Genomic DNA, 26,326 nt, shown 5'->3' on the forward strand with positions numbered 1-26,326 from the left:
CCCTGAAGTTCTGCGCAGTCCCCTCTGGTCCTAACCTAAATAGCTTTGTGTCCTCAGCGAACTTTGCTACCTTACTGCTCACCTGCCTCTCCAACCATCTCACTAGAACCATAAGAATTAAGGAGCATATTTACAGAAAACAAACATTGGTAAAACACCTCAGTGATGCCAGAGCTCAGGTGTATCAGACCCTGGTGCAGCACATTGGCTGTGGATCACTGGTGCAGGCTTCTCTCTGCTCTCATCAGAGTTTAGGCTGCTGCACTCTATCATCAGAAAGCCCCTTGTACTGAACTTGTTCCTCTCCCTGGAACAGGGTGACCAGACTCCCAGTGTTAGCGGGACCGTCCCGATATTAGGGACTTTGGCTTATATACGCAACTATACCCCTCCCCCCTGGAAAAATAGCATCCTGAATTTTCCACACTTGCTATCTGGTCACCCTATCCTGGAAGCAGAGGCATGTTATTAGACAGGCATAGCCCCTGGGCTTTGGCCCGCCTCTGGGTCTGATTGCACTGCAGCCAGAACCACAGCTGAGCACAGTACAATGGAAATAGAGGAGAATATTCACGCAGGCTGCTCTGTGCTAAGGGTTTCGCAGCAGTAGCTTGCGTCAAACTGCTGGACAAAGCACTGGTGACCACTGCGGGGACCAGCGCTGCACTAATCCCCAGAGTGGGGGAGAATGGGCGGCCCAAGTGACCCATGCAGACTGCACTGAATCCTTGTGGACTACAATCCCCAAGCTGCACTGGGGTATGTGACACTGGAAACGGAGCTAGAGGAGAAGCAGTTGTGCAGTGCTTTCCTGGCTGGACTCAGCAGGAGCAAGCTTGGCTGGACGCCCCGTACAGTGTGTCTGCGATTACAATGACAGCGTGTCCAGAGGAGGCAGCAGCAGGCAGGCCGAGGGCCCCCCGGGGCATCCCTCCCTCCCCCTTTGTCTAAGCTTCGCAAAGCAGCCACTGAGGCTGGGTTCCTGCCAGAGCTGCGAAGCAGGGCCTCCCGAGCGCAGCTGGTTGAACCGCACAGGTTGGTCCCTTTGAGTCTCTCTCTGTCCTTGCGTGTCCCCGACGCTGCTCTCCAAGATCCAGCCTCCCTGGGGAGCCTGTCCCCTCTGGCTGTGGCGCTTCTTGGCCACCTCCAAGACATCTCCTAGGCATAGCGAGTGGGGTCTGCAAGGAAGGGTGCCCAAGCAAGAGATGTGCCTGGTCTCCCTCTGGCAGCGAGCTGCCAGTGTTCCTGTGCGGGGAGGGGCTCCTCCTGCGTTGTGGGTGAAGGCAGGGTCAGGGTGGGGCAAGGACAGTGAGAGGAAAACAGGGGCATCCCTGCACCCCCGGCTGTGCTTCCATCTGGTCTTACCCCATCTCAGTTTGGGAGCGGGGGTGGGGAGGATGGGGGCAGACAACACAAGCCCAGATAAGTGCTGGTGAAAAGTGCCAGGCTGGGCGTCCTGAAGCATAGAGAACAAGCACAGCCCCCAGGAGCACCAGGGCATACTCCTCCCCTGCCATCCAAGAGCCCTCATGCCCAGGTGCTGGGCCATGCCAGTGACAGCGGTGGGTTTCCAGTGGCGGTGGTCTTGATGTTAACACCTGCCCACAAAGCCCATTTCCCACAGCCCACCTAACTAGATGGGAACTGCGATCACAACCATCTTGGGCCAAAGTCAAACCATCAGCCCAAAGGCTCCGCATCCCATTCCCTGTGTCTATCACTGGTGAAATCTCACTGCTGGGAAGTGACCAGTGAGACCCCTCAAGCTGAGTGCAGCACAGACCTCGTCAGCTGCTTTCCAGCTGGGCCAGTCAGAGAAACCACTGCAGCCCCAGCCCTTGCAGTGCCAAGTGATGCCTCTGCTCGCCAACTCCGCAGCTGGGGAACCCCTGCTGCCAGCGCCCAGAGAATCCATAAGTGGCTACCGACAGAGCTTTGCAGCGACTGGAAGGGGAAGCGGCAGGACTTAGGGTTAGATCTGCCATGGCTGGAAGCAGCAGCTGTGCTGGACAGTACCTGGTGTGCTAGAGCAGGGCTGTGGGAGAAGCTTCCAGCAGCGCTGCACTTTTTAAAGAGAACTAAAAATTCACTGTAACTTAGGTATACGTGACCATGACTTAACTGCATTTATAACGTGCATGCAGAGTAATGATCAGACCAGTGATATGTACCCTTGGTGCTTTAATAGTGCTGTATTCACAAAGCTGAAAACAATTATGAGCCAAATCAGCCGAGAGGATGAATTTAATCAGAAAAATGGGAATGATAACAGTGAATCATTTCAGAACATTGTTAGCAGATGCCCAAAAAGCCAAAATCAAGGAGGGAAGGCTGTACTGGTTAAAAAAAGCTGACCTGGTTTAGAGAGGAAGTGAGGGCAGCTATAAAAAAAATACAACAAATGGAGGAAAAGGGAAGTTGATAGTAATGAATATAAATCAGAAGTTAAGAATTGTAGAAAACTGACAGGGAAGCCAAGGGATATGAGAAATCTATGGCCGGCAGAGTTAAGGACAATGCGTTTTTAAAATATATTGGGCATAAAAAGCATCCTGGCAATGGCCTTGGTCCATTACTTAATGGACACGGTGGAATCATCAGTAATAACGGCAGAAGTGCTAAATAAATATTGCTGTTCTGTATTTGGGTGGGATCAGATGATATAGTCTCATCACATAGTAATTACACTCTCCCCGTTTCACTAGTATCTCTGGTGGATGTTGAACAGTAGCTACTAACTAATTTTTAAATCAGCAGGTCAAACTTGCATCCAAGAGTTTCAAAAGGGCTGGCTGAAGAGCATGCTGGACTATTAATATTGATTTTTTTAAATAAGTCTTGGAGCACTAGGGAAATTCCAGAGGAGTGGAAGAACATTAATGTTGTGCCAATTTTTAAAATTGACTCAGGTAATTATAGGCTGGTCAGCCTGACATGGATCCTGGGCAAGAGAATGGAGCAAGAGAATGATATGAGACTTGATTAATAAGGAATTAAAGGAGGTTAATTAATGCAAATCAATGGGTTTATGAAAAATAGATCCCATCACACTACCTTGATATCTTTTCAAGTTTGGTTAATAAAGGTTGATGTAATATGTTAGACTTTTCTAAGGTGTTTGACTTGGCACCACGTGACATTTTGATTACCTTGGGTTACCTAGGGAGGTGGTGGCATCTCCATGCTTAGAGGTTTTTAAGGCCTAGCTTGACAAAGTCCTGGCTGGGATGATTTAGTTGGGGTTGGTCCTGTTTTGAGCAGCGGGTTGGACTAGATGACCTCCTGAGGTCTCTTCCAACCCTAATCTTCTCTGATTCTATGATTTAAAAAAAATAAAATGATATAAGATGTACATGGTTTACATTTAATGGATTAAAAACTGGCTAACTGATAGGTCTCAATGTAACTGTAAACTGGGAATCGTCATCGAGCGGGTGTGTTTCCATTGGGGATCAGTTCTTAGCCCTACACTATTTAACATTTTTATCAATGATCTGGAAGAAAACAAAATCAGGGATAAAGTTTGCAGATGACCCAAAAATTGCAGGAGTTTTAAATAATGAAGAGGACAGGTCACTGATTCAGTGTGATTTAGCTTACTTGGTAAACTGTCTGCAAGCAAACAATATGTGTTTTAATACAGCTAAACGTAATGGTACACATCTAGGAACAAAGAATGCAGGTCCTACTTACAGAATGGGGGACTCTATCCTGGGAAGCAGTGACTCTGAAAAAGATGTGGCCCTGGTCTACACTGGGGGAGGGGGGTGTGAATCAATCTAAGTTAAGCAACTTCAGCTACATGAATAACGTAGCTGAAGTCGACGTACTTATATCGATTTACCGTGGTGTCTTCACCACGGTGAGTTGACTGCTGCCGCTCCCCCGTCGACTCTGCCTGTGCGCTGGAGTACAGGAGTCGACGGAAGAGGGCTCGTGGGTCGATTTATTGTGTCTAGACTAGACGCGATAAATTGATCCCCGCTGGATCGATTGCTAGCCGCCGATCCGGCGGGTAGTGTAGACATACCTGTGAGGAGTGTGGTGGATAATCAGCTGAACATGAGCTCCCAGTGTAACAAGCGAATGTGAGCCTGGAATGCATAAACAGAGGAATCTTGAGTAGGCGTCGAGGTTATTTTATCTCTCTACTTGGCATTGGTACGACCGCTGCTGGAATCTTGTGTCCAGTTCTGGTGCCCACAACTCAAGCAGGATGTTGGTAAATTGGAGAGGTTTCAGAAAAGAGCCCTGAGAATGATTAAAGGAGTAAAAGCTATGCCTTATAGTGATAGACTCTGTCCATTTAGCTTAACAAAGAGAAGGTTTAAGGTGACATGATTACTATCTATAAGTACATGGCGAACAAATATTAAACAATGGGCTCTTCAATCTAGCAGACTGCACTATACAGCTCGACAAATTCAGACTGGTAATAAGGTGTACATTTTTAACAGGGAGCGCAATTAACCATTGGAACCATTTACCCTGGGTCATGGTGGATTCTCCATCACTGACCATTTTTAAATCAAGATTGGATACTTTTCTAAAAGATCTGCTCTAGGAATTATCATGGGGCAGTTCTCTGGCCTGTACTATGTGGGAAGTCAGACCAGATGATCACAAGGTTCCCTTTTGGCCTTGGCATCTCAGAATCGAAAGCTCTTCCAAATGGGAGTTGATTGATAGGGCCCATCTGATACTGGTAGTAGCAGATACACACTTGTCCCGCAAGTGCTGCCTTTCACTTCTTGCATTTGGTTTTGCTGCAGAGAACTGTGGGTGAAGGAGGGAGGGAGTATTTCAGCACAGGAATTGAAGAGGGCAAAAGTTTGTTTATTTAGCTGTTTATTGCCCTGGGCCCAGAGCCAATGCCACCCTCATTAGAGCTGTAACTCATTAAACAGAATGACAGCTGTAAGATGCCTTCAAATAGTCAACGGGAACGTGGTCTGAAAGGGGGGAGATGTGAATGTGTCTTGTACAAATGGCTGCATTTCAGAATTGTGGAAAATCAGTTAATCCTTTGGGGCCCCAGCCAGGATCTGAGGTCAGAGCTTCCCCTGTGATAGCTGATGCTTCGCCATCCTTAACACAGCAAGACGCATGTAGTTCCTTGAGTTGTGCTAAGCATTGTGCAAGCCACTGTTGCAGAAGCAGCACAGAGCCCTGAATGCTGTTTTTTTCAGACTGTGTTTAAGAACAGGAGATGACGCAAACTGTTGAGGCAAACTACATAGCTCAGAGTCTGCACTGTGGCAACTGGCCTTACATACGTCTCAGATAAAGACAGTAAAGCTAAAGCACCAGGGCTAGGCCCAGATCAGGTTCATGCACTGCTTTCAGGTCCCGCTTTTGCTTTCAGTTCCCTTTGCTAGTTCCTGACACGTGCCTGTTCGAAGAGAAGAAAGGAATCTGTTTGTCTGGCCTGAGTATGCAGTGTTGTTGTAGCCGTGTCAGTCCCAGGATATTAGAGATCCAAGGTGTGCAAGGTAATATCTTGTATTGGACCAACTTCTATTGGGGAGAGAGACAAACTTTCTAGCTATACAGAGCTCTTCTGCAAGTCTGGAAAAGGTACTCAGTGTCACAGCTAAATACGAAGTGGAGCAGGTTGTTTAGCACGAGTAGTTAATGGTCCCTTGCAGTATGTGTTAACTACTTATGTCTGTCCTTAGTGTAATTCCAGCCAAAGCAGGCCTGCCACTTTGTGCACTGCGGTGATAGACCTTCATTGATCCAGATTCTATTTCAGCCTCTGCTCTGCCCACGAGCAGAAAATGAACGAGTCTGATACCCAGCCTCCAGGGCTTTATATTCTGCCATTCAGAACTTTTGGGCCCTGTAAAGTTATAAGGGGATACCTATCATCCCACTGAGATCAGAGACCAGCAGTTGGCTGACTAGCCCTGCTGCTGCACCTGGGAAAGAGCTGCACCTTAACTGGCTGATCCTCATAGAAGGAGGAGCAGGAAATGGAAGGGGGGCTGCAATACCTGCCAGAGGCTGCGGCCGCTGCTGGGCGGAACTGCTCTAAGAGACAAATGGACAGCGCCAGACTGTGGGAAGTCCTGTTACCACAAGGCTCTGAGGTAAGAGCCAGGAGCTTTTGGGGTGATGAACTGACAGATGTGAGGGACAGAGGTGGGGAAGATGATCTTGTTTGTTGAGGAGACTTGCAATAAAACAAATAAAAACCACCTTCCCTGGGCTTGGTGTGAAGGTTTAAGGCAGAATTCCCCCAGGGAAGGCGCTGGCCCAGCAAGTGCAAGCCTAGGTCGCAGCCAGAAAGGGGCGCTATAAAACAGGCCCCAATCCTTTAAAGTGTTAAAGGTGGCAGCTCAATTCTCCCCACAAGTCTTGAGCCCGCCCCCGTAACTTCAGTGCGCTCAGACCCACCCACCCCGATGTGTTCATGTGCCACTGCTGTGCTGCGAATCCTGCGTGTGCAAACATAAACCATGCCACTGCGCCGAGTGGCCCTTTGGCTCATGCTGTTACCTGATCTCTGTAGCCACGCGTGGGATCCATGGGCACACCTGGCGTTAACCTCACTTAAGTGCTGCATCTGAACATTGGCCCTCTTCACCTCACTTGCAGCTGGAATCTGGTTGCCCAACGACATGGTGCCAGCCTAAGTAGAAACATTTCAGAGCTATGTGACAGGCCTGGGCTGGCCAAGTCATGTCCCAACGTCATGCCAGCTGTGGCCCAACACAAATCAGGCTGTTTTGCAGCATGGCAGTTCCTGATGGGTCACCACCCTCCAGTGAGGCTGGGGGAGGGTCTTCTGGACCCACCAGCAACGCCTCCCACTGCCTCATCACCTCTCTTCGCCTCGGGATCCAGGTAGGAGAGAAGCCTCGGGGGGCAGCAAGGCCTGGGAGGGGGAGTCAAGGCAATAATAGGCAGGGGATGGCAGCTCCCCATCTCAGCGGTGCGGAGAGGGTAAGTGGGGGCTCCCTCTGAGCAGCCAGGGGAGGGGTGTATTTTAGTGTGTGCTGGAGGTTGCCTTGTCAACCTGAAAGGATCACACATGCAGAGCCATAGGAGTAGAGGGGAATTAGAAGGGCAAAAGACAGGCCAGGAACCATGGCCTGAGGATGTTTTTGAAGTCTCATGACTTGGGGGGCCAACCGCATAGTATGTGGGGGTCCAACTCATGAGTCTGGCTCTCCTGAGGTTGGCCATACTGAATAAGGAGGCAGGATGAATAATAATGTTCAGAGAATTCCACAAAAATCTGCCCACTTTCAAAACAGCTGAGGTCTCCCACTGTTCTCCGGGGGACACAGGCTGCCCATGTCTCCATTCACCTAGTCCTCACAGTACTTCTCTCTTCCTCAGCGTGGTAGGTCCACCCATCCCCTGAAGGTAGCTTGGTTTCCCTCATGGTAAGAGGAATAGGAGATGGTGGCTGTTTTGAATAAAGGCAGCTAAGCTGAGGGAACCTTGTGGCCTCAGTCCTCTTTGAAGCCCTAGGAGAGAGTGGCCAATTCTCCATGGCGTTCTCTGAAGATTTTATGTGCCGGGTTCTGCTGACAGATGAACCATCAGTTACGAAAAATGATGGCCAAACATGAGCATATTTAATCTAAAAAACAACTTATTGCACCATGAAGGAAAACAAACTCGAGGCTCACACGTGGCATTGCTTTTGTAGGCCGCACTTGGTGTTTTATCCAACTTTTTATGTGAAAATGGCTTGTCAGGTTTTCTGGGGGAAAAAACCCCTATCCAATGAGATAGATTATCACAGCTATCAACTTTACAGGCTACTGCAGGGTGATTCAGTGAACTGGGACCCTGGAGGCCTGGGACCAATGTTTGGCTCTGCCACTGCTTTGCTGGTTGATCTTGGGCCTATCATGTCCCTCCCTGTGCCTCAGTTCCCCCATTAATAAAATGGGGATAATGGTACTGACCTCCTCCGTAAAGCACTTTGAGATCTATCAATGAAAAGCACTGGGTAAGAGCGAAGAATCGATATTGTTTGGTTGGCTAAGCCACTCCTTCTCTTTTCTGTGCTCTGTCCATTTCAAATACATATGCCGAATGCAGGGAGAGGTGAAGCAGTGCCAGTGTAAAGGGCAGGCTGGGCAGAGGAGCCAGCGCACGGGCTAGTGTCACAGGACTCCAATGTGGTTTGAGTGGTGGCTAGGCACTCATGTGGCACAGAGGTGAATTCAACCCAAACCCAGGACAACAAATAACAAGGGGACCAATGAGTTGGCCTCAGGCCCCAGAAAGAGAAAACCAATGGGATCCATTATACAGGACTGTGGAAGAGAGGAAACCCTGATGGAATTAGAGCAGCTTTCATGACGCCTTTCCAGGAGTTTGTGCATCCCAACCGAGCCAGGAGAATTAGGTGGCGAATGCTAATGTGACCAAAGTCTCAGCTCTGCTCAAGGTCTAGGCAAGGAGGATGTGCTTTTTTGTCTTTAGTTCTCAAAGCATGTTACAAAGAAGGTCAGCATTATCCCCTTTCACAGATGGGGAAACTGAGGCAGGGAGGTCACCCAGCAGCAGAACCAGGAATAGAGCCTGCCTCTTCTGAGCCCCCCTACAGCGCTCAATCCACTAGGCCACCCTGCTCCTAGCAGAGCTTGAGCCTCATCTCTAGCCATTTCAGAACATCTTTGCTTGACACCAAGAAAACAATCAGTAGCAGTGGTGGGATGGTGTTAGTGACAGGCCTAAGAACAAGGGAGGCAGGGGTGAGCACGGACAGGACACCCATCTCTTTGGCCTCCTCTGTGCTCCCCCATCACTCCCCAGCCAGTGAGTGGCTGGGATGGAGCTGCTTAAACTAGCGGGGTGAGAAGCTCTTCCTGGTGAGAGCCAAGCCCTGGGGAATGTGGGTGAGGAAGGGGGGATTCTTGCACTGGAAGGATCCAGGCTCCACTCTGATTCCTCCTGCCCACATGCTCCCACTGGCCTGGTGAGGCGCTGGCATCCAACTGGCTCAGGAGTCTGATCGGGATTGGGGCCAGCCATGGGGAAGTGACTGAATGAGCCATGCTTGACTAACTCCCCATGCCAGCTTCTCACCCTTCCCACCCAGCTCCCACCCCCTTTCATTATGTTACTGCTCTGGGGATCTCTAGAGCCATTGCTTTCCCTCATTCAGACCAACCGGCCCCATTGATGAGGGGTGGGTCTTGTTCCCTCTGACCACTCTTCCCCACTCGGCTCCTCCAACCGGTCCTCTTGACCCAAAGCAGCCAGTGGCGCTCCAAGGATCGTCCCGATGCTTCTGCTCCTCTTACCCCCATTGAAAGGTTGTCAGGGCTGCTCAGGGGACGTGCCCTTTCCCTTGTCACCCTCCCCAGGACCCGCCCCCTGTCCTTTTTACCACTGTCCCTTTTGTGGCATGACTCCCACAATGGAAGAGAGAACTCCAGGCCCTTCCCGTGGCTGAGTAACGTGGATGTGATCTCAGCCTGGATGTAGAAGAGGTACCTCCTGTAGATGTGTCCCACCTGCTATGGATAGGTGGCGCAGAGATGGCTTTTACACGCCTGCTCCATGTGCTACCAGAGACATGCCCAGCTGTTTCCTCCTCCCAGCTGTGAGCTCCAGACCATGATCAAAGAGAACTGAACTACTTACCCTCTGGCCCATTCCCCATTGCTGCTGCCACCCCACCCAGACATTCCTGGATAGGTTTCCCCCCTCATCACCGCTCTGATGCGATGCCCACTGTGTCGTGGTGCTTCTGTCTGCCCACGCTGGGGAGCAGCAAGACCAGGCAAGAGAGCAGCGGGACATGGAGGGCTGACAGTTTCCTTTGTGTGCAGGTCCCTGCCAGCCTCTGAGGAATGGCTGCTGACATTCACAAGAAGAAAGGCTGGGAAGTCCCCAACGGGTCCTTGGTGCCAGCAGATGGGCAACCCACAGAGAGGTCGGAGAGCCCCACCCCAGGGCTGGCTCAGGGCATGGAACCAGGTAGGGGCAGGGGATTATTGCATTCGTAGGAGGGGCCATGCTCACTCCAGCTGTGCGATTGTTCTGCTGGCCCCAGGGGGGGAGGCCGAAAACAACTTCATCTTTCATTTCCCGGGCTAGCTTGGGAAGGATACTGGGAGGAGCAGGCCACCCTAGCTGAGGTACCGTGACTGGTGCATAGGCCAACCAGCAGGAATGATGTGAGTGAGGGTCCATCTCTGGGCTGATCACGTCATGTTATCCCCATGGATTAAGCTGTCCCATGCATAGGTGTGGAAACTAGGGTTGTGGGGGGTGCCTGGTGCCCTGTGCCCAGGGCTCCAGCTGCCAGCCCTGCATGTGGGCTCCCAGCTGCCAGCCCTGCTCCCGGGGCTCTGCTCCCTCTGGCCCTGCAAGTGGGCTCCCAGCCCTGCACCCGGGGCTCCACTGCCAGCCCCACCCCTGCCACTAGCTGTGGCACCAGCCTTGGCCACTTTCCCCTTTCCGGGTGTCATCCCCCCCCCCCGGAGACACGGCTCCCTGCTTCCGGCCCCAGCTGTGGCAGGGGGACACTGGTGGCAGTGCTAGTGCTGGGATGACCCTGGAGCCAGCATGGGGAAGAGTTTCCATCCTTGCTCTGAAGCTGCTATGGGATTAGTACAGATGTCGTAACTGAGCCGCTTTCTCCACCCGGGAGCAGATCAGGAGAAGGGGCCCGACTCCATAACTGGGAAGATCTCTCACTTTGACTGGCGCCCCAAGGTCATGCCCACAACAAAAATGTTCGCCTGACCTTCTGACCCTGTCTCTGCCCAGTCCCACGTAGTGAATTCCTTCATGAGATAAATGGGTTGGAATAACGGGGTTTGGCTGGTGTAACAATGCAGCCTTTGGCGGGACACAACTGAGAGTATCAATTCAGGACAAATTGCTTAGAGCCAGGCAGTTACAACCCAAAGCTGGAATTCCTTTACTATTAAGGCACGCCAAACCAGTCAAACAGAGGGGACTTTGGTTTTACCCCATTGGCTAATCATAAGTCATACAAGCAATTCCCTTAGATACTCCAGTTCTCTTGTATCACCACCAGCACCACTTGTTTTGGGGATGAATGGTTATGAAAACCAATACCCCAATAAAAGAAAAAAGGTTCTCACAATCCCAAAGGACCAAGCCCCAGATCCAGGTCAATATACAAGTTAGATCTTACCCACAAATCACGCTGTTGCCAATCCTTTAGAATCTAAAGGTTTATTCATAAAAAGAAAGAAATATAGATGAGACCTAAAATTTGTTAAATGGAATCAATTACATACAGTAATGGCAAAGTTCTTGGTTCAGGCTTGTAGCAGTGATGGAACAAACTTCAGGTTCAACTCAAGTCTCTGGAGTACATCCACAGTTTGGATGGGTCATTCAGTCCTTTGTTCAGAGCTTCAGTTTGTAGCAAAGTTCTTCCAGAGGTAAGAAGCAGGATTGAAGACAAAATGGAGAGGTTTCCAGGCCTTTTATATTCTTTCTCTTGTGGGCGGAAACCCCTTTGTTCTCCTGTGCAAAATCACAGCAACAAGATGGAGTTTGTAGCCACTTGGGCATGTCACATGTCTATGAATGATTCAGCTTTTTGCAGGCCGATGCCATTGTTTACATGTTAGTTTGAACATTCTTAGGAAAGCTCAGATATGGATTGGCATCTCCCAAAGTCCATTGTCAGTTAAGTGTTTTCTTGATTGGGCAGTTACTGAGAATAGTCCTTTCGCAAGAAGCTGACCAAATGCTTCACTGAGGCTACTTAGAATTGAGATACAAGTACATATCCAATATTCATAACTTCAAATACAAAACTGATACACACATACAGACAGCATAATCATAACCAGCAAACTACAACCTTTCCATAGACACCTCACTTGACAACCTTTGTACAATATTTGCTGCAAATATATAACAGTGGTTGCAACAATGCTCTATATGGTTACAGTTTAAGTCAATAACGTCACAGCTGGGTGATGGAATGGGAACACATGTCACAAGTCAAGGCTGCCATGTTTGCTGTGGGATGGTTGGTGGGGAAGCCATCCACCCCAGGGATTTATAGGTGAGACAGCATCCCACAAGCTCTCCATAGTTAATGAGAAACAACTGTGCAGTTGTTATGCGGCTCAGATGCCCCAGCCAATCAGCAAGCAGGGAATTGTGGAAGAGGACAATGAGCGTAGGGTGATGGGAATGTGGCCAGGACCATGACGCTAATAGGGCTGTGAAGGGCATGGGACCTGCAGTGACCCAAGTGGCCAGGATTCTGGGTTGGTGTCTCACCACCCTGGGCACAGTGGGATGGAGCCAGAGAGGGCATCTTTCCCCACGCAGTGACCTTCTGGAGGAGGTGAGGCTGGAACAATTATAGAATCATAGAAGATTAGGGTTGGAAGAGACCTCAGGAGATCATCTAGTCTAACCCCCTGCTCAAAGCAGGACCAACCCCAACTAAATCATCCCAGCCAGGGCTTTGTCAATCCAGGCCTTAAAAACCTCTAAGGATGTAGATTCCATCACCTCCCTTAGTAACCCATTCCAGTGCTTCACCACCCTCCCAGTGAAATAGTGTTTCCTAGTATCCAACCTAGACTTCCCCCACTACAACTTGAGACCATTGCTCCTTGTTCTGTCATCTGCCACCACTGAGAACAGCCGAGCTCCATCCTCTTTGTAACCCCCCTTCAGGTAGTTGAAGGCCACTATCAAATCCCCCCTCACTCTTCTCTTCTGCAGACTAAACCAGCCCAGTTCCCTCAGCCTCTCCTCGTAAGTCATGTGCCCCAGCCCCCTCATCATTTTCGTTGCCCTCCGCTAGTCTCCCTCCAATTTGTCCACATCCTTTCTGAAGTGGGGGGCCCAAAACTGGATGCAATACTCCAGATGTGCCCTCACCAGTGCCAAATAGAGGGGAATAATCACTTCCCTTGATCTGCTGACAATGCTTCTACCAATGCAGCCCAATATGCCGTTAGCCTTTTTTGGCAACAAGGGCACACTGTTGACTCATATCCAGCTTCTCGTCCACTGTAGTCCCCAGGTCCTTTTCTGCAGAACTGCCGCTTAGCCAGTTGGTCCCCAGCCTCTAGCAATGCATGGGATTCTACCGTCCTAAGTGCAGGACTCTGCACTTGCCTTGTTGAACCTCATTAGATTTCTTTTGGCCCAATCCTCCAATTTGTCTAGGTCTGTCTGGACCCTATCCCTACCTTCCAGCTTATCTACCTCTCCCCCCCTAACATCTTAGAGTTATCCGCAAACTTGCTGAGGGTGCAGTTGATCCCATCATCCAGATCATTAATGAAGATGTTGAACAAAACTGGCCCCAAGACCGACCATTGGGGCACTCCGCTTGATACTGGCTGCCAACTAGACATCAAGCCGTTGATCACTACCCATTGAGCCTGATGATCTAGCCAGCTTTTTGTCCACCTTATAGTCCATTCATCCAATCGATACTTCTTTAACTTGCTGGCAAGAATACTGTGGGAGACCTTATCAAAAGCTTTGCTAAAGTCAAGCTTTCCCCATATCCACAGAGCCAATTATCTCATCATAGAAGACAATCAGGTTGGTCAGTCATAACTTGCCCTTGGTGAATCCATGTTGACTGTTCCTGATACCCTGAGGTTCCATTGGAGGGAGCAGGCCCCCGGAGGGGAGGCCCAGCTTCAGGGACTCCACACCAGCTGGGGATGCCCGACCCTTCCTCTGGGATCTTGGCAGTGCAGCTTCAGTGGCAACGCATCGCCAGTCCTTCTAATGCACCCACCCCACTGCTGCCCCCAGGAAAGCTCCTGACAGAGGGGCCTCGGACAAAGGGTAACGCAGGCTCGGGCTGCAGGGAGTTTGCTGGACTGGTTGCCAAGTGGGGGGTGAGGAACAATCTGTGCCCCCCCGCCCACCTGGGGATTTAGATAGCAGGGTTTGCAGAGGGCACTCCCTGGTGAGGGATGGTGCCATGGAGTCTGGACGTGATCTACGGGAAAAACCAAGTTACTGCCCTGGTGCAGTGCTGGCCCTTTAAATGTGTGAGTCACAGCGACACAAGAGCTGTCATGTCGGGGTGGGAGGATAGCTCAGTGGTTTGAGCATTGGCCTGCTAAACCCAGGGTTGTGAGCTCAGTCCTTGAGGGGGCCACTTAGGGATCTGGGGCAAAATCAGTACCTGGTCCTGCTAATGAAGGCAGGGGGCTGGACTTGATGACCTTTCAAGGTCCCTTCCAGTTCTAGGAGATAGGATATCTCCATTATAAAAAAAAAAAAAAAATGTGCTCCCCCCATCAGGGTCATGTCCACTGGGAGGGGACCCCACTAGGAGCATGCCGTCTGGGCCCTTGGTGGCTGGTTTACTCTGCTCAATCACCCCCTGCCCCTCGTTCCCTGCAGGGGCTGGACAAGGCTCCCTCCACCAACCCCCAGCACTGGGGCTGGCTCAGTGGGCAAAGGCTGTAGGCACAGAGCCCGGGGATTCCCTTGCCCTGTGCCCAGTCCCCTGTGTTATGCTTTGGGCAGCATCTCTAAACCACAGGTCTGCATGGCTGTGGCAGGGTGCCTGCCTCCCCAGCCCAGACTAAAGTCCCCCCACAGCTCCGGAGCAGAGATAAGAGAGGCCATAAAACAAAGCGCCTGCCCCAGCCTTGTGCTGGGATGGGAGGGGGAGGAGGTGGTGGTCACGCTGTCTGGAGAGGCTCAGGACCCTGAGTGGCAACCTCAGGACAGACAGTCACAAACAGGGCAGACACCCCAAGCTGGTGGTCTATAATCAGATTTTACCATGCCAGTAACAAATGTGAACTCCTGGATCACTGTCACAGTCTCACCATGGAGTCACAGACAGTCCCCAAATTATCGTGCCACCCAGACAAATTGGATTTAGTGATAAATGGTCACTTACATCAAAAATCACACCACATATTCAGGTTGCTCCCAGTCCCAAGAGACCAGTCACTTACCCCAGATCAGTTGGTTCCCTAGATCTTACTCCAAAGACCACACCTGTGGCCAGTCTGTAATAAGCTATCTAAAGGGTTATTAACTAGGAAAAAGGTATAAGGGAGCTAAGTTGCAGTTAGCAAGAGATGTTAAGAGTAACAAGAAGGGTTTCTTCAGGTATGTTAGCAACAAGAAGAAAATCAAGGAAAGTGTGGGCCCCTTACTGAATGAGGGAGGCAACCTAGTGACCGAGGATGTGGAAAAAGCTAATGTACTCAATGATTTTTTTGCCTCTGTCTTCACGCACAAGGTCAGCTCCCAGATTGCTGCACTGGGCAGTACAGCATGGGGAGAAGGTGACCAACCCTCTGTGGAGAAAGAAGTGGTTCGGGACTATTTAGAAAAACTGGACGTGCACAAGTCCATGGGGCCGGATGCGCTGCATCCGAGGGTGCTAAAGGAGTTGGCGGGTGAGATTGCAGAGCCATTAGCCATTATTTTTGAAAACTCATGGCGATCGGGGGAGGTCCCAGATGACTGGAAAAAGGCTAATGTAGTGCCCATCTTTAAAAAAGGGAAGAAGGAGGATCCGGGGAACTACAGGCCAGTCAGCCTCACCTCAGTCCCTGGAAAAATCATGGAGCAGGTCCTCAAGGAATCAATTATGAAACATTTAGAGGACAAGAAAGTGATCAGGAACAGTCAGCATGGATTCACGAAGGGGAAGTCGTGCCTGACTAACCTAATTGCCTTCTATGATGAGATAACTGGCTCTGTGGATGAGGGGAAAGCAGTGGATGTCTTATTTCTTGACTTTAGCAAAGCTTTTGATACTGTTTCCCACAGTATTCTTGCCACCAAGTTAAAGAAGTATGGGCTGGATGAATGGACTGTAAGGTGGATAGAAAGCTGGCTAGATCGTCGGGCTCAACGGGTAGTGATCAATGGCTCCATGTCTAGTTGGCAGCTGGTTTCAAGTGGAGTGCCCCAAGGGTCGGTCCTGGGGCCGGTTTTGTTTAATATCTTTATTAATGATCTGGAGGATGGTGTGGACTGCACTCTCAGCAAGTTTGCAGATGACACTAAACTAGGAGGCGTGGTAGATACACTAGAGGGTAGGGATCGGATACAGAGGGACCTAGACAAATTAGAGGATTGGGCAGAAAAAAACCTGATGAGGTTCAACAAGGACAAGTGCAGAGTCCTGCACTTAGGACGGAAGAATCCCATGCACTGCTACAGACTAGGGACCGAATGGCTAGGTAGCAGTTCTGCTGAAAAGGACCTAGGGGTCACAGTGGACGAGAAGCTGGATATGAGTCAACAGTGTGCTCTTGTTGCCAAGAAGGCTAACGGCATTTTGGGCTGTATAAGTAGGGGCATTGCCAGCAGATCGAGGAACGTGATCGTTCCCCTTTATTCGACATTGGTGAGGCCTCATCTGGAATACTGTGTCCAGTTTTGGTCCCCACACTACAAGAAGGATGTGGAAAAATTGGAAAGAGTCCAGCGGAGGGCAACAAAAATGATTAGGGGTCTGGAGCACATGACTTATGAGGAGAGGCTGAGAGAACTGGGATTGTTTAGTCTCCAGAAGAGAAGAATGAGGGGGGATTTGATAGCAGCCTTCAACTACCTGAAGGGGGGTTCCAAAGAGGATGGAGCTCGGCTGTTCTCAGTGGTGGCAGATGACAGAACAAGGAGCAATGGTCTCAAGTTGCAGTGGGGGAGGTCCAGGTTGGATATCAGGAAAAACTATTTCACTAGGAGGGTGGTGAAACACTGGAATGCGTTACCTAGGGAGGTGGTGGAGTCTCCTTCCTTGGAGGTTTTTAAGGCCCGGCTTGACAAAGCCCTGGCTGGGATGATTTAGCTGGGAATTGGTCCTGCTTTGAGCAGGGGGTTGGACTAGATGACCTCTTGAGGTCCCTTCCAACTCTGATATTCTATGATTCTATGATTCTATGATTTACAGGTTAAAGCAAGTGAACATATCCACCCCAATGAGTTACCGTCTAATCCTAAGAGTGAACGAGTTGTAGTGATCTGTCAATTCAAAGTCTCTTTCAGGGTGGACTGAGGAGGCACCCCCTGAGGATCTCTGGCTTCAGGTTAGGCCATGTCTACACTAGCGAGCTTACAGCGGCACAGCTGTCCCAGTGCAGCTGCGCCGCTGTAAGAGTGCTCGTGTAGCCACTTTATGCCAGTGGGAGAGAGCTCTCCCGTCGACATAATAAAACCACCTCCACAAGCGGTGGTAGCTGTGTCAGCGGGAGAAGCTCTCCCACTAGCACAGCGCTGTCCACAATGGCACTTCTGTCAGTGTAACATGTCATTCAGGGTGTGTTTTGTTCACACCCCTGAGCGACATTATACCGACAAAAGTGGTCACGTAGACATGGCCTTAGAGTCTCTGGCCCTTCAGAGTTCAAACAGCCAAAAAGATGGAAAACTTTCCTGTGATTTGGTTTTATTTTCTTCATTCAGCTTCCAAGTCCGCAGGACGAGCTTCCTTGCAGGTAGTATTGCGATGTTTCTTGATGGCCCATCTGATTTTTATAGTCCTTCTGGAAGAGTGGGGGGACAATTCCTGTGCCTGGGTTCACAAATTCAGAGCAGACATTTTCAAAGTTATAAACCAAAGCTTACCTCTCTTCTTATAGCCTGGGATACAGACATTGCAAGCGAGATTAATGCAGGCTGCAATTTACAAGCGTTTCATAGAGTCTAAATCAGGGGTCTCAAACTCAAATGACCATGAGGACTAGTACATTGGCCGAGGGCTGCATTACTGACACCTCCCCCTGCCACCCTTGGCCCCGCCCCGACTCCACCCCTTCCATGAGGTCCTGCTCCCATTCTAACCCCTTCCCTGAAATCCCCACCCCAACTCTGCCCCCTTCCAGCCCCCAGGGAGGGCAGGAGGGGTGTGGGGTGTGATGGGGGCTCAGGGCAGGGAGTTGGGGTGTGGGGTGCAGGAGGGGTGTGGGGTACAGCAGGGGGTTGGGCTGCAGGAGGGGTGCGGGGTACAGCAGGGGGTCGGGCTGCAGGAGGGGCTCGGGGGGCGGGCTCCGGCCTGACACGCACCGGGGGCAGGGCAGGCCGCCTGCCTGCCTGTCCCCGCACCACTCCGGGAAGTGGCCGGAACCTGGGGGAGAAGGAGCACAGGGGTCTGTGTGTTGCTGTTGCTTCAGGCACTACCCCCAGCAGCTCCCATTGTCTGGGAATGGGGAACTGCGGCCAATATGACCTGCTGGGGGCGCTGCCTGAAGCAAGAGCAACACACGGAGCCCTGTGTCCCCCCTTCCCCATGTTCCGGCCGCTTCCCGGAGCAGCAGGGGGCAGGGCAGGCAGGGAGCCTGCCCTTCCCCTGGTGCATGTCAGGCTGGAGCCGCTCTAGGTAAACCCTGGGGTGAGCGGGGGGGCCCCGAGGAGCTCGCGGGCTGCATAAAACAACCCTGTGGGCCGCATGCAGCCCCCGGGCCACGTGTTTGAGACCCCTGGTCTAAACAACCAATGTCTTATAAGAATGTAATAGCTCTTTTGAGGAAAACTACCATACAGGTGAAGTGATCTGGTCTCCAGCTATGAGTTTGTCAGTTCTTAGCTAATGCCTGCAGCTTGGGAAAAAGCTGGTATCTGGCCTGCCAGCATCACCAGGGGTGCAGGGGTTTTGTGTGTGCAGCTGGCATGGTACAACCCCAGTAGGGCACAGATAGTTCCGGCAGCGCCATTCTGTGGCACTATTCAGAGGACAGCTAGGCTCTACGGTCAGCCATGTTGGTTTCTCTTTGCAGGTGTCTGGAGAGCCCGACGGCCATGAGAGACTGAGCCAGCCGGGCCCCTGGGTGCAGGCATCAGAGTTGCTGGCTCTGGTTTAGGAGTGGGCCTGCTCTGCTTCAGAGATGGGGCTCTAACACAGGGTGGGGTTTGGAGACTTGGGGTATCGGCCTCTCTCTAGCGGGGGGAATGGGGCCTGACTTTGTTATTGGTCCTGCAGGGGTCGAGTGGGGTTCCCCTCCATCTGTGGTGTCTCCCAGGGTCTGGCTCATTTCTCCCCACCATCCAGTCAGTTGTCCTAGCTTGTCTTGGAGCAGTCATCTTGGCGCTGGAGAGGAGAGGCTAAAGCTCTCCGGTGTCTTGGTTTCCAGGGGCAGGCCAGGAGGGGGCGATGTTTGTTCACACCCGGTCCTACGAGGATCTGACGAGCCCTGAGGATGGAGACGTTGTGTCCAGGAGCTCTGAGGAAGGGCGAGGGGACCAGGCAGACCAGACCAGCATAGAACAGATCAGCAAGGACTTCAGTGAGCTCAGCACACAGCTGACAGGCATGGCATTAGACCTGGAGGAGGAGATGAGGCCGAGCCAGGAGGACAAGATGGATCTCTCGCTGCAGACGGCCCGGAGGGACTCAGCGCGGTCAGAGAAGGAGGATGAGGACATGACCATGGAGACCTGGCGCATGCATCAGAAGCATGTGTTCGTGCTGAGCGAGGCGGGCAAGCCAGTGTATTCCCGCTACGGCTCAGAGGAGGCGCTGTCCAGCACCATGGGAGTGATGATGGCCCTGGTGTCCTTCCTGGAGGCAGAGAAGAATGCCATCAGGTCTATCCATGCAGGTACCATTGCAGGCAGGGGCCACTTGATGGCACATGCTGCCTCGGGGAGTATTAGCTGTACCTTAGATGTGATGCTCCGCTGTCGACCGCTGCACAGAGCAGCCGGAGCACCGGCTTGGACAGGAGCTCACTGCTGTCCTGGGAGCAGGGCAGGTGCTGGGCCCGGCCTCCAGCTGCAAACACAGCTGCCTGATTTGCAAGTGCAGTTACCACAGCCGTGTGTGCGAATCCGGGCATCCGCTGTTGGTGAGTGCTTTAAATGTGCGGGCAAATTGAGGGCACTGTGAGATGGTTACAGAGGGAGGCAGATGAGGAGACGAGGGACCTGTGTGTTGGTGTCTCCCTGGAAAGGGCACACGAAAGCCTGTGGCTCTGACACAGTGCAGGGGAAGCACTGGGTTTCCCTTCCCTGGCTAGGTCCAGGAATACTGGATTGCTGGAGGAGCTTACCCTCAGTGTCCACCTCACTGCAAGGACAGCTGTCCTTGCTTCTCAGGCCTGACTGACACTGAAAATGTAGGTTGATTAGCTGCATAGAGATGGTAGCTAGGTCTTCCATTGGCCTAGGTGCATCTACAACAGGGGTTAGGTCATCGTAGCTACGGCGCTTCCCGTAACTATGACGACCTAACCCCTGGTGTAGATGCAGCTAGGCCAACAGAAGACCTACCCACCATCACTCAGGGAGGTGGTATTCCTAAACCCATCGGTTCGTGTAGGCTGTGTCTGTGGTACGGAGTTGCGCCAGCATAGTAGTGCCTGTAGCGTAGACGTGGCCTCATTCGCTGACCCTCCCGAGCCACAAGAGCTCCCTGGTGTTTCCTAGCGGTGCGCTGCCCTGGGCTGACGTGTCCCTCTCTCTCCTCCCACGCCGGGCAGATGGCTACAAGGTGGTCTTTGTGCGCCGGAGCCCCCTGGTACTGGTGGCCATGGCCCGGACGCGGCAGTCAGAGCAGGAGATCGCCCATGAGCTCCTCTACATCTACTACCAGATCCTCAGCCTGCTCACCTGGACCCAGCTCAACCACATCTTCCAGCAGAAGCAGAACTATGACCTACGCAGGCTGCTGGCGGGCTCCGAGCGCATCACTGACAACTTGCTGGACCTGATGGCTCGGGACCCCAGCTTCCTGATGGGTGCCGCGCGCTGCCTGCCAATGGCAGCGGGGCTCAGGGACACCGTGAGCACCTGCCTCCAGCAGGCCAAGGCAAAAAGCCTGGTGTTCTCCATCCTGCTGTCCAGGAACCAGCTGGTGTCTCTGGTGAGGAGAAAGGACCAGTTCCTGCATCCCATTGACCTGCATTTACTCTTCAACCTCATCAGCTCCTCCTCCTCCTTTCGTGAAGGCGAGGCCTGGACTCCTATCTGCCTGCCCAAGTTCAACTCCAGTGGCTTCTTCCATGCCCACATCTCATACCTGGAGCAGGACATGGACCTGTGCCTGCTCCTGGTTTCCACCGACCGTGAGGACTTCTTCACTGTCTCTGACTGCAAGCGCCGCTTCCAGGAGCGCCTGCGGAAGCGTGGCGTGTCCCATGCCCTGCAGGAGGCCCTACGTACCCCCTTCTACAGCATCTCCCAAGTGGGGATCCCGGACCTAAGACACTTCATCTACAAATCCAAGAGCTCGGGGCTCTTCACCAGGTGAGAGTCGAGGTGGGCATGGTCTCCATCGCCAGACGCGGAGCCAAGGGGAGCGCGCATGGCTGGGATGAGTCCTTGGAGCTGCTCTGTGCCATCAGAGCACAGGGGTAGCTCCCAACTGTGGCCATGACAATCCGTGCCAGCCAGGGCTGCTTCCCTGCCTGCCAGATCCTGGACTGCCACTAAGCTGGTGCCAGGGACTGATGGTGCCAGGGTCAGCCTGTGAGTCTCACGGTGCCCCAGAGCCACCACTTGTGCTTACAGCTGGCATTGCATTAGAGCCACACATGGCACCTCATGCACCACAGTGCAAGTCAGGTACACACGAAGCCCTGGGGTGTGTCATTGGGGGGCAGGGTGGGTCTCTCCCAGGTGTGCCCTGAGCAGTGGACTGTGGGGGGCATTCAGTGCAGAGGGGATCCTTGCAGGCCTGGCACAGGGCTCGAGGGTGGCAGCTCCAAGGGGGTGCCCTGCAGCCAGAGTCAGGGAGCTCACAAAGCAGCTTCCCCACCCTGACAGTGATTGGTGCTTGGGAGAAGACAACCGCCACACCAGCCTGAATGCCTCATGTTCCCAGTGCTGCTCCCAACAGGGCAGCTTCCCGCTGCTGGCCAAGGTAGGCCAGGCTCCAGGCAGCTGGTGCCAGATGGGTCTAGACCCTGTCTGCACTAGTGCTCCCAGCACTGTTCCGGCTCGGGGAGCTGCGTCACTGATGGCAAAATGGGAGGGGGAACATCCAGCCAGGCTGCAGTGTGTGACTCCAACTGCAGCCGGCTTCCTAATGGATTGCTCTGGAGGGCTCGCTTACACCCATCTCCCAGACCCGTACTCCTTGGGTCCTGGACTGTCCCCCACTGGGGGTGGCACTGATCCGCAGGGACTCCTGTGGTTGGTCTAGGAACAGCTGCCAGGATTCCAGGGCAATGCCATCCAGAAGATCCCCTTGTGCATGGCTTGAAGACTGGTGTGGGCTGGGGAGCGTAGAGAGGCCTCCATGGCAAATCCTGGAAAAAACCAAACACCGGGAAGGTCTCCACTGCAGTGGTCTAGCAAGGCCTGTGTGTTCATTTGCATATTATATTACCCAGACCTCTTTGCACCAGAGACAGGGAGTGGTGAAGGACATGCTCCTCCTCACCTTGCAGGCTAGCTGCTCTTCACAGCGCCCCATGCTGGGTCCTTCATTGGGTCCAAGAGTTTCCTTGAGAGGAGCTGGCAGTGACAGGCAGGTGCCAGCAAGTGTGCAATTTCCATCAGAATCACCTGCAACAAGCTGGCAGACATGGGTGGGTGCTGGCTACCGGTGATCTCCATCACCCTGCAAGGTATGCAGGTCGGTTGCATGTGCTGCCCACTGGGTTCAGTAGCTTTGTGTGACCCATTGCAGTTGTCCTGGGACAAGGAGTTCCATTGCTCTGTTGCGTGGAGCTTACCCTGGTCAGGTTAACGTTCTGGGAGGTTAATCAAAGGGCAATTTGTTTTTTCCAGCCCTGAGATTGAGGCTCCCTATGTCAGCGAGGAGGAGAAGCAGAGGCTGCTGGAGCTATACCAGTACCTGCACAGCCGTGCTCACAACTCCTCCCGCCCCCTGAAAAACATCTACTTCACAGGACCCAGCGAAAATCTCCTGGCTTGGGTAAGAACCACTCATCCTTCCATCAGCTGTCCCACATCTAAAGAGTGTGAACCAGCCAAGCCTCTGTCATTTGAGCTACAGGATTAATGCTGGCAACAGTAGTAGACTTTTCTCCTCTTATTAGGACCAGCCACTAGAGGGGGCAAAGACCCACATGCCACGATGGGGATAACAAGCTGAGATAGGAGAGCTAGAGTACACTGAAGTGGTCTGGCTAGCGTGTATGTTCCACTGTCCTCTGCATGGAATTTCCTCTGCATGGAACCTGGATACCAACACACAGTCAGGATAAGTGCCTGGGAAATACATGAGGGAGAGAGAGAAAATAAGAACTGCTCAGTGTGTGTCATAAGCCTTATACTGTTTGCTGCTCAGGGGAATCTCCTTTAGTTTAAGTGGCAGAGTCCTGGGCTTTTGGCAGGCCAAGCTGAGTTCCAGCCCTGTCCCCATCACGGAGTTCCAAATGGCCATGGTTTTGCAGCACAATGACAACCATGATGTACACGGTAACCAGGGGTTTCATAGATGATTCCATCTAATCTGCCCCCCTCTGTAGAGACTGCCCCACAATTATTGCTGTTTGAACTAGGGCAGATATTATAGAAAAACATCCCATCTGGATTTAAAAATGGTCAGTGATGGAGAACCCACCACAACCCTGGGTAAGTTGTTCCCATGGTTAATTCCCCTCACTGTTAAAAATGTACGCCTTATTTCCAGTCTAGATTTGCCTACCTTCAGCTTCCACCCATTGGTCTGTGTTAGACTTGCTGGCCTGAAGAGCCCATTGTTAAATATCTGTTCCCCTTGTAGGTACTTACAGACTGTGATTCTAGTCACCCCTTCACCTTTTTGTTGTTAAGCTAAATTGATTGAGCTCCTTTCGTGTCTCACCATAAGGCAGGTTCTCCAATTCTTTAATCAGCCTCCTGGCTCTTCTCCGAACCCGCTCCAATTTGTCAACGCCCTTCTTTGCTGCCGTACTCTCTTGCTGCTCCTCTGAGAGCCCATCTCTTGTGTGCATCCTCACACAAACAGCTGTGAGACCTTTAGGTTGTAGCACAGTGATGCTGCGGGACACCAGGGTGATACAATGTGAATACACAGCAGAAGACTTCTAGTGTTGTTCTCCAAGCTGGGGGTTGCCCCCTGCTCTGGCTTTTGTGGGAGAGTCCTAGCCTTGTCGGAGTCCTTGATGTGCCAGCATGTACCCATTGCAGCGTGCACCCATTGCAGCATGCAATGCTCCATGTTGAGCTGAGATAGTTTCCAGTATGCAGTGCAGCAAGGCCTTTCCACAGGCCTCATCTCCATGTTAGAGATGAGGGTTGCTGCATTCTAGGAAAAGTAGCTGCTGGTCTAGGGCCTGAGTGGGCATAACTTGGGCATCTCCCTGGGATGGAAAGGTTAAATCCATCGTTTTTTTGTACAAATCCAGGGAGCTCCGGGTGGAAGGGATGGCCCTTACAGGGTTTAAACTTTCATAAGCAGAATGGACAATGTTAATTACTGAAATGTGCCAACCACCTTTGCTCCCCAGTTAGGAGGTGGAAAACCCTGTCCGCTTGCAGTCTCTAATGTACGTGTCTTCATAACCCCCCCATGCAGCAGTGCTGCCCTCCCCATTGTTGAGATGGGGAAACTGAGGCCAGAGAGACTACGTGATCTGGGCCAAGATCTGTAACAGGGCAAGGAATTGAACCCCCATCTCCTAGGTTAGTGACCTCATCGCTGGGCCATTCTCCTGGACTCCTCCTGGCATCTGGAGGCAGGCTCTGTGCCCAGGCACTGACTGGGATTGGCTCCCATCTCTCCCTCAGGTGACCAGTGCCTTCGAGCTCTACGTGTGCTACAGCCCGCTGGGGACCAAGGCAGCCGCCGTCAGCGCTGTCAACAAGCTGATGAAGTGGATCCGCAGGGAAGAGGACCGACTCTTCATCCTGACACCGCAGACCTACTGATGGGTGCTGTGCCATGCCAGCCATGCCCAGAGCATTCCCAGCTCCGATCAGAACACCCCCCGGGGCAGGCCCCGCCCTCCCGATGTGCGTGGAAGATGGCGGGAAAGGGACACCCTTGGGAAGCAGAGCCCTCTGCCCCCAAACGCAGGGAAAGCACATTAATGGGGTTGTTAAATAGCAGATTTTAGAGAACCTAAAGCTTCCCGAGATGCCTGGTGCTGTGACTAGGACCCAATGGAGACCCCTGCTACTGAGGGGCCACCCCACCTGGACAAGCATTCCTCACTACAGCCTCCAACCAGCGCTTCTACCTCACCTGCCACTTCTCAGCCTCCCCACACCATCCTGCTTCCCTCCTCTGTTGGGACACTCCTCTTCATTCCTGGGGTATATCCCTCAGTTTGGGTGGAGGGAATATATATGGAGATATACCTATCTCATAGAGCTGGAAGGGATCTTGAAAGGTCATCGAGTCATAGAATCATAGAATATCAGGGTTGGAAGGGACCTCAGGAGATCATCTAGTCCAACCCCCTGGTCAAAGCAAGACCAATCCCCAATGTAGTCCAGCCCACTGCCTTCACTAGCAAGACCAAGTACTGATTTTTGCCCCAGATCCCTAAGTGGCCCCCTCAAGGATTGAACTCACAACCCTGGGTTTAGCTGGCCAATGCTCAAACCACTGAGCTGCCTCTATGGTGGGGCAGGGGAGGGGTAGGCGCTCAGTATGCACTGGGCTCCTAGGACCCCTGGTTCCTCCTGCAGCACTTCCCCTCTTTTCTCCATCACTAGACTATTCCCAGAGCGCTGAGGTGGCATCTCCACCACTCCACACCCACCCCCCTATCCCTGGCCTCCAGGTCTCTGAGCCAGGGGTCACTGCCTGTGCACAGCAAAACCTGCTGGCTCCACCTCTGCCCCAGCCATCTGCCAGGCCCAGGCATTCTGCCTGGCTCCCCAAGGGACAGGTTCTCAGAGGCATTGGTGGGCAGGGCACACAGGGCAATCTGCCATGAGCAGGAAGGGCCGTACTGCCCAGCAGCTTGGCCCCTTGGTGTGGTCCCTCTCCCTGCTGTCTTCCAGCTTTCCCCTGCTCCTGGCGTCTCCACGCCAGCATCTCCCAGCCAGGTCCTTCACAGGCCTGTTGGGGGTCTGGGGGACAGGGAGCACCCGGACAGGAAGAACAGGCCCTTTGGGCTCCAAAGTGAGGAGGCCCTCATATCGCCTTATGTTGGCCTGGTCACCCTGGGGAGGGCAGGGTGGCTGGGTCCCCAACCCCAGAAGGATTCACCTCCAGGTCTCCATTAGTCAGTGCCGGCCTCTCCCACCCCCAGGTATTCCCTGGATCTCACCCAAGCCCGGATCACAGGCAGTTTGCCTGTCCTTGTGGCTGGGTTTTCGGAGCCAGCTCAGCAGCTGATCTGTGTTCATGGCCATGGCACCGGATCCTGGGATGGGGCTGGAGGAGGAAACCAACACCATTGAATAAAGGCTGCAAAGAAACTACGGTAGTTTTATTGTGGGGAGATGGCCACGTGGTGGCAGCAGAGGATGAGAGCGGGAA

At 52.5% G+C, this 26,326-nt stretch overlaps 1 protein-coding gene across 2 annotated transcripts; it reads left to right on the top strand.

Moving 5' to 3' along the window:
- Positions 1 to 791: 791 nt before the first annotated feature.
- Positions 792 to 26,265, top strand: MON1A (MON1 homolog A, secretory trafficking associated). 2 transcript variants are annotated; one of them, XM_054035849.1, is made up of 6 exons: positions 792 to 1,035; positions 9,804 to 9,951; positions 19,053 to 19,520; positions 20,400 to 21,165; positions 22,654 to 22,801; positions 24,622 to 26,265. In XM_054035849.1, exons 2-6 carry the CDS (start codon positions 9,825 to 9,827, stop codon positions 24,760 to 24,762), a joined length of 1,650 nt encoding a protein of 549 aa, XP_053891824.1. In that variant the 5' UTR covers positions 792 to 1,035; positions 9,804 to 9,824; the 3' UTR covers positions 24,763 to 26,265. The 2 variants fall into 2 exon arrangements, with proteins under 2 accessions (XP_053891824.1, XP_053891825.1); XM_054035850.1 differs by lacking the exon at positions 9,804 to 9,951.
- Positions 26,266 to 26,326: the final 61 nt, after the last annotated feature.

Source organism: Malaclemys terrapin, chromosome 7 (assembly GCF_027887155.1).
Source record: "Malaclemys terrapin pileata isolate rMalTer1 chromosome 7, rMalTer1.hap1, whole genome shotgun sequence".
Lineage (NCBI taxonomy): Eukaryota > Metazoa > Chordata > Testudines > Emydidae > Malaclemys > Malaclemys terrapin.

Excerpts from the sequence above, each read along its gene's own strand:
- MON1A (XM_054035849.1), top strand. The coding sequence starts at position 9,825 with ATGGCTGCTGACATTCACAAGAAGAAAGGCTGGGAAGTCCCCAACGGG. Across the intron at positions 9,952-19,052 it reads GGCTCAGGGCATGGAACCAG|GGGCAGGCCAGGAGGGGGCG; the intron begins GTAGGGGCAGGG and ends CTTGGTTTCCAG. Across the intron at positions 19,521-20,399 it reads CATCAGGTCTATCCATGCAG|ATGGCTACAAGGTGGTCTTT; the intron begins GTACCATTGCAG and ends CACGCCGGGCAG.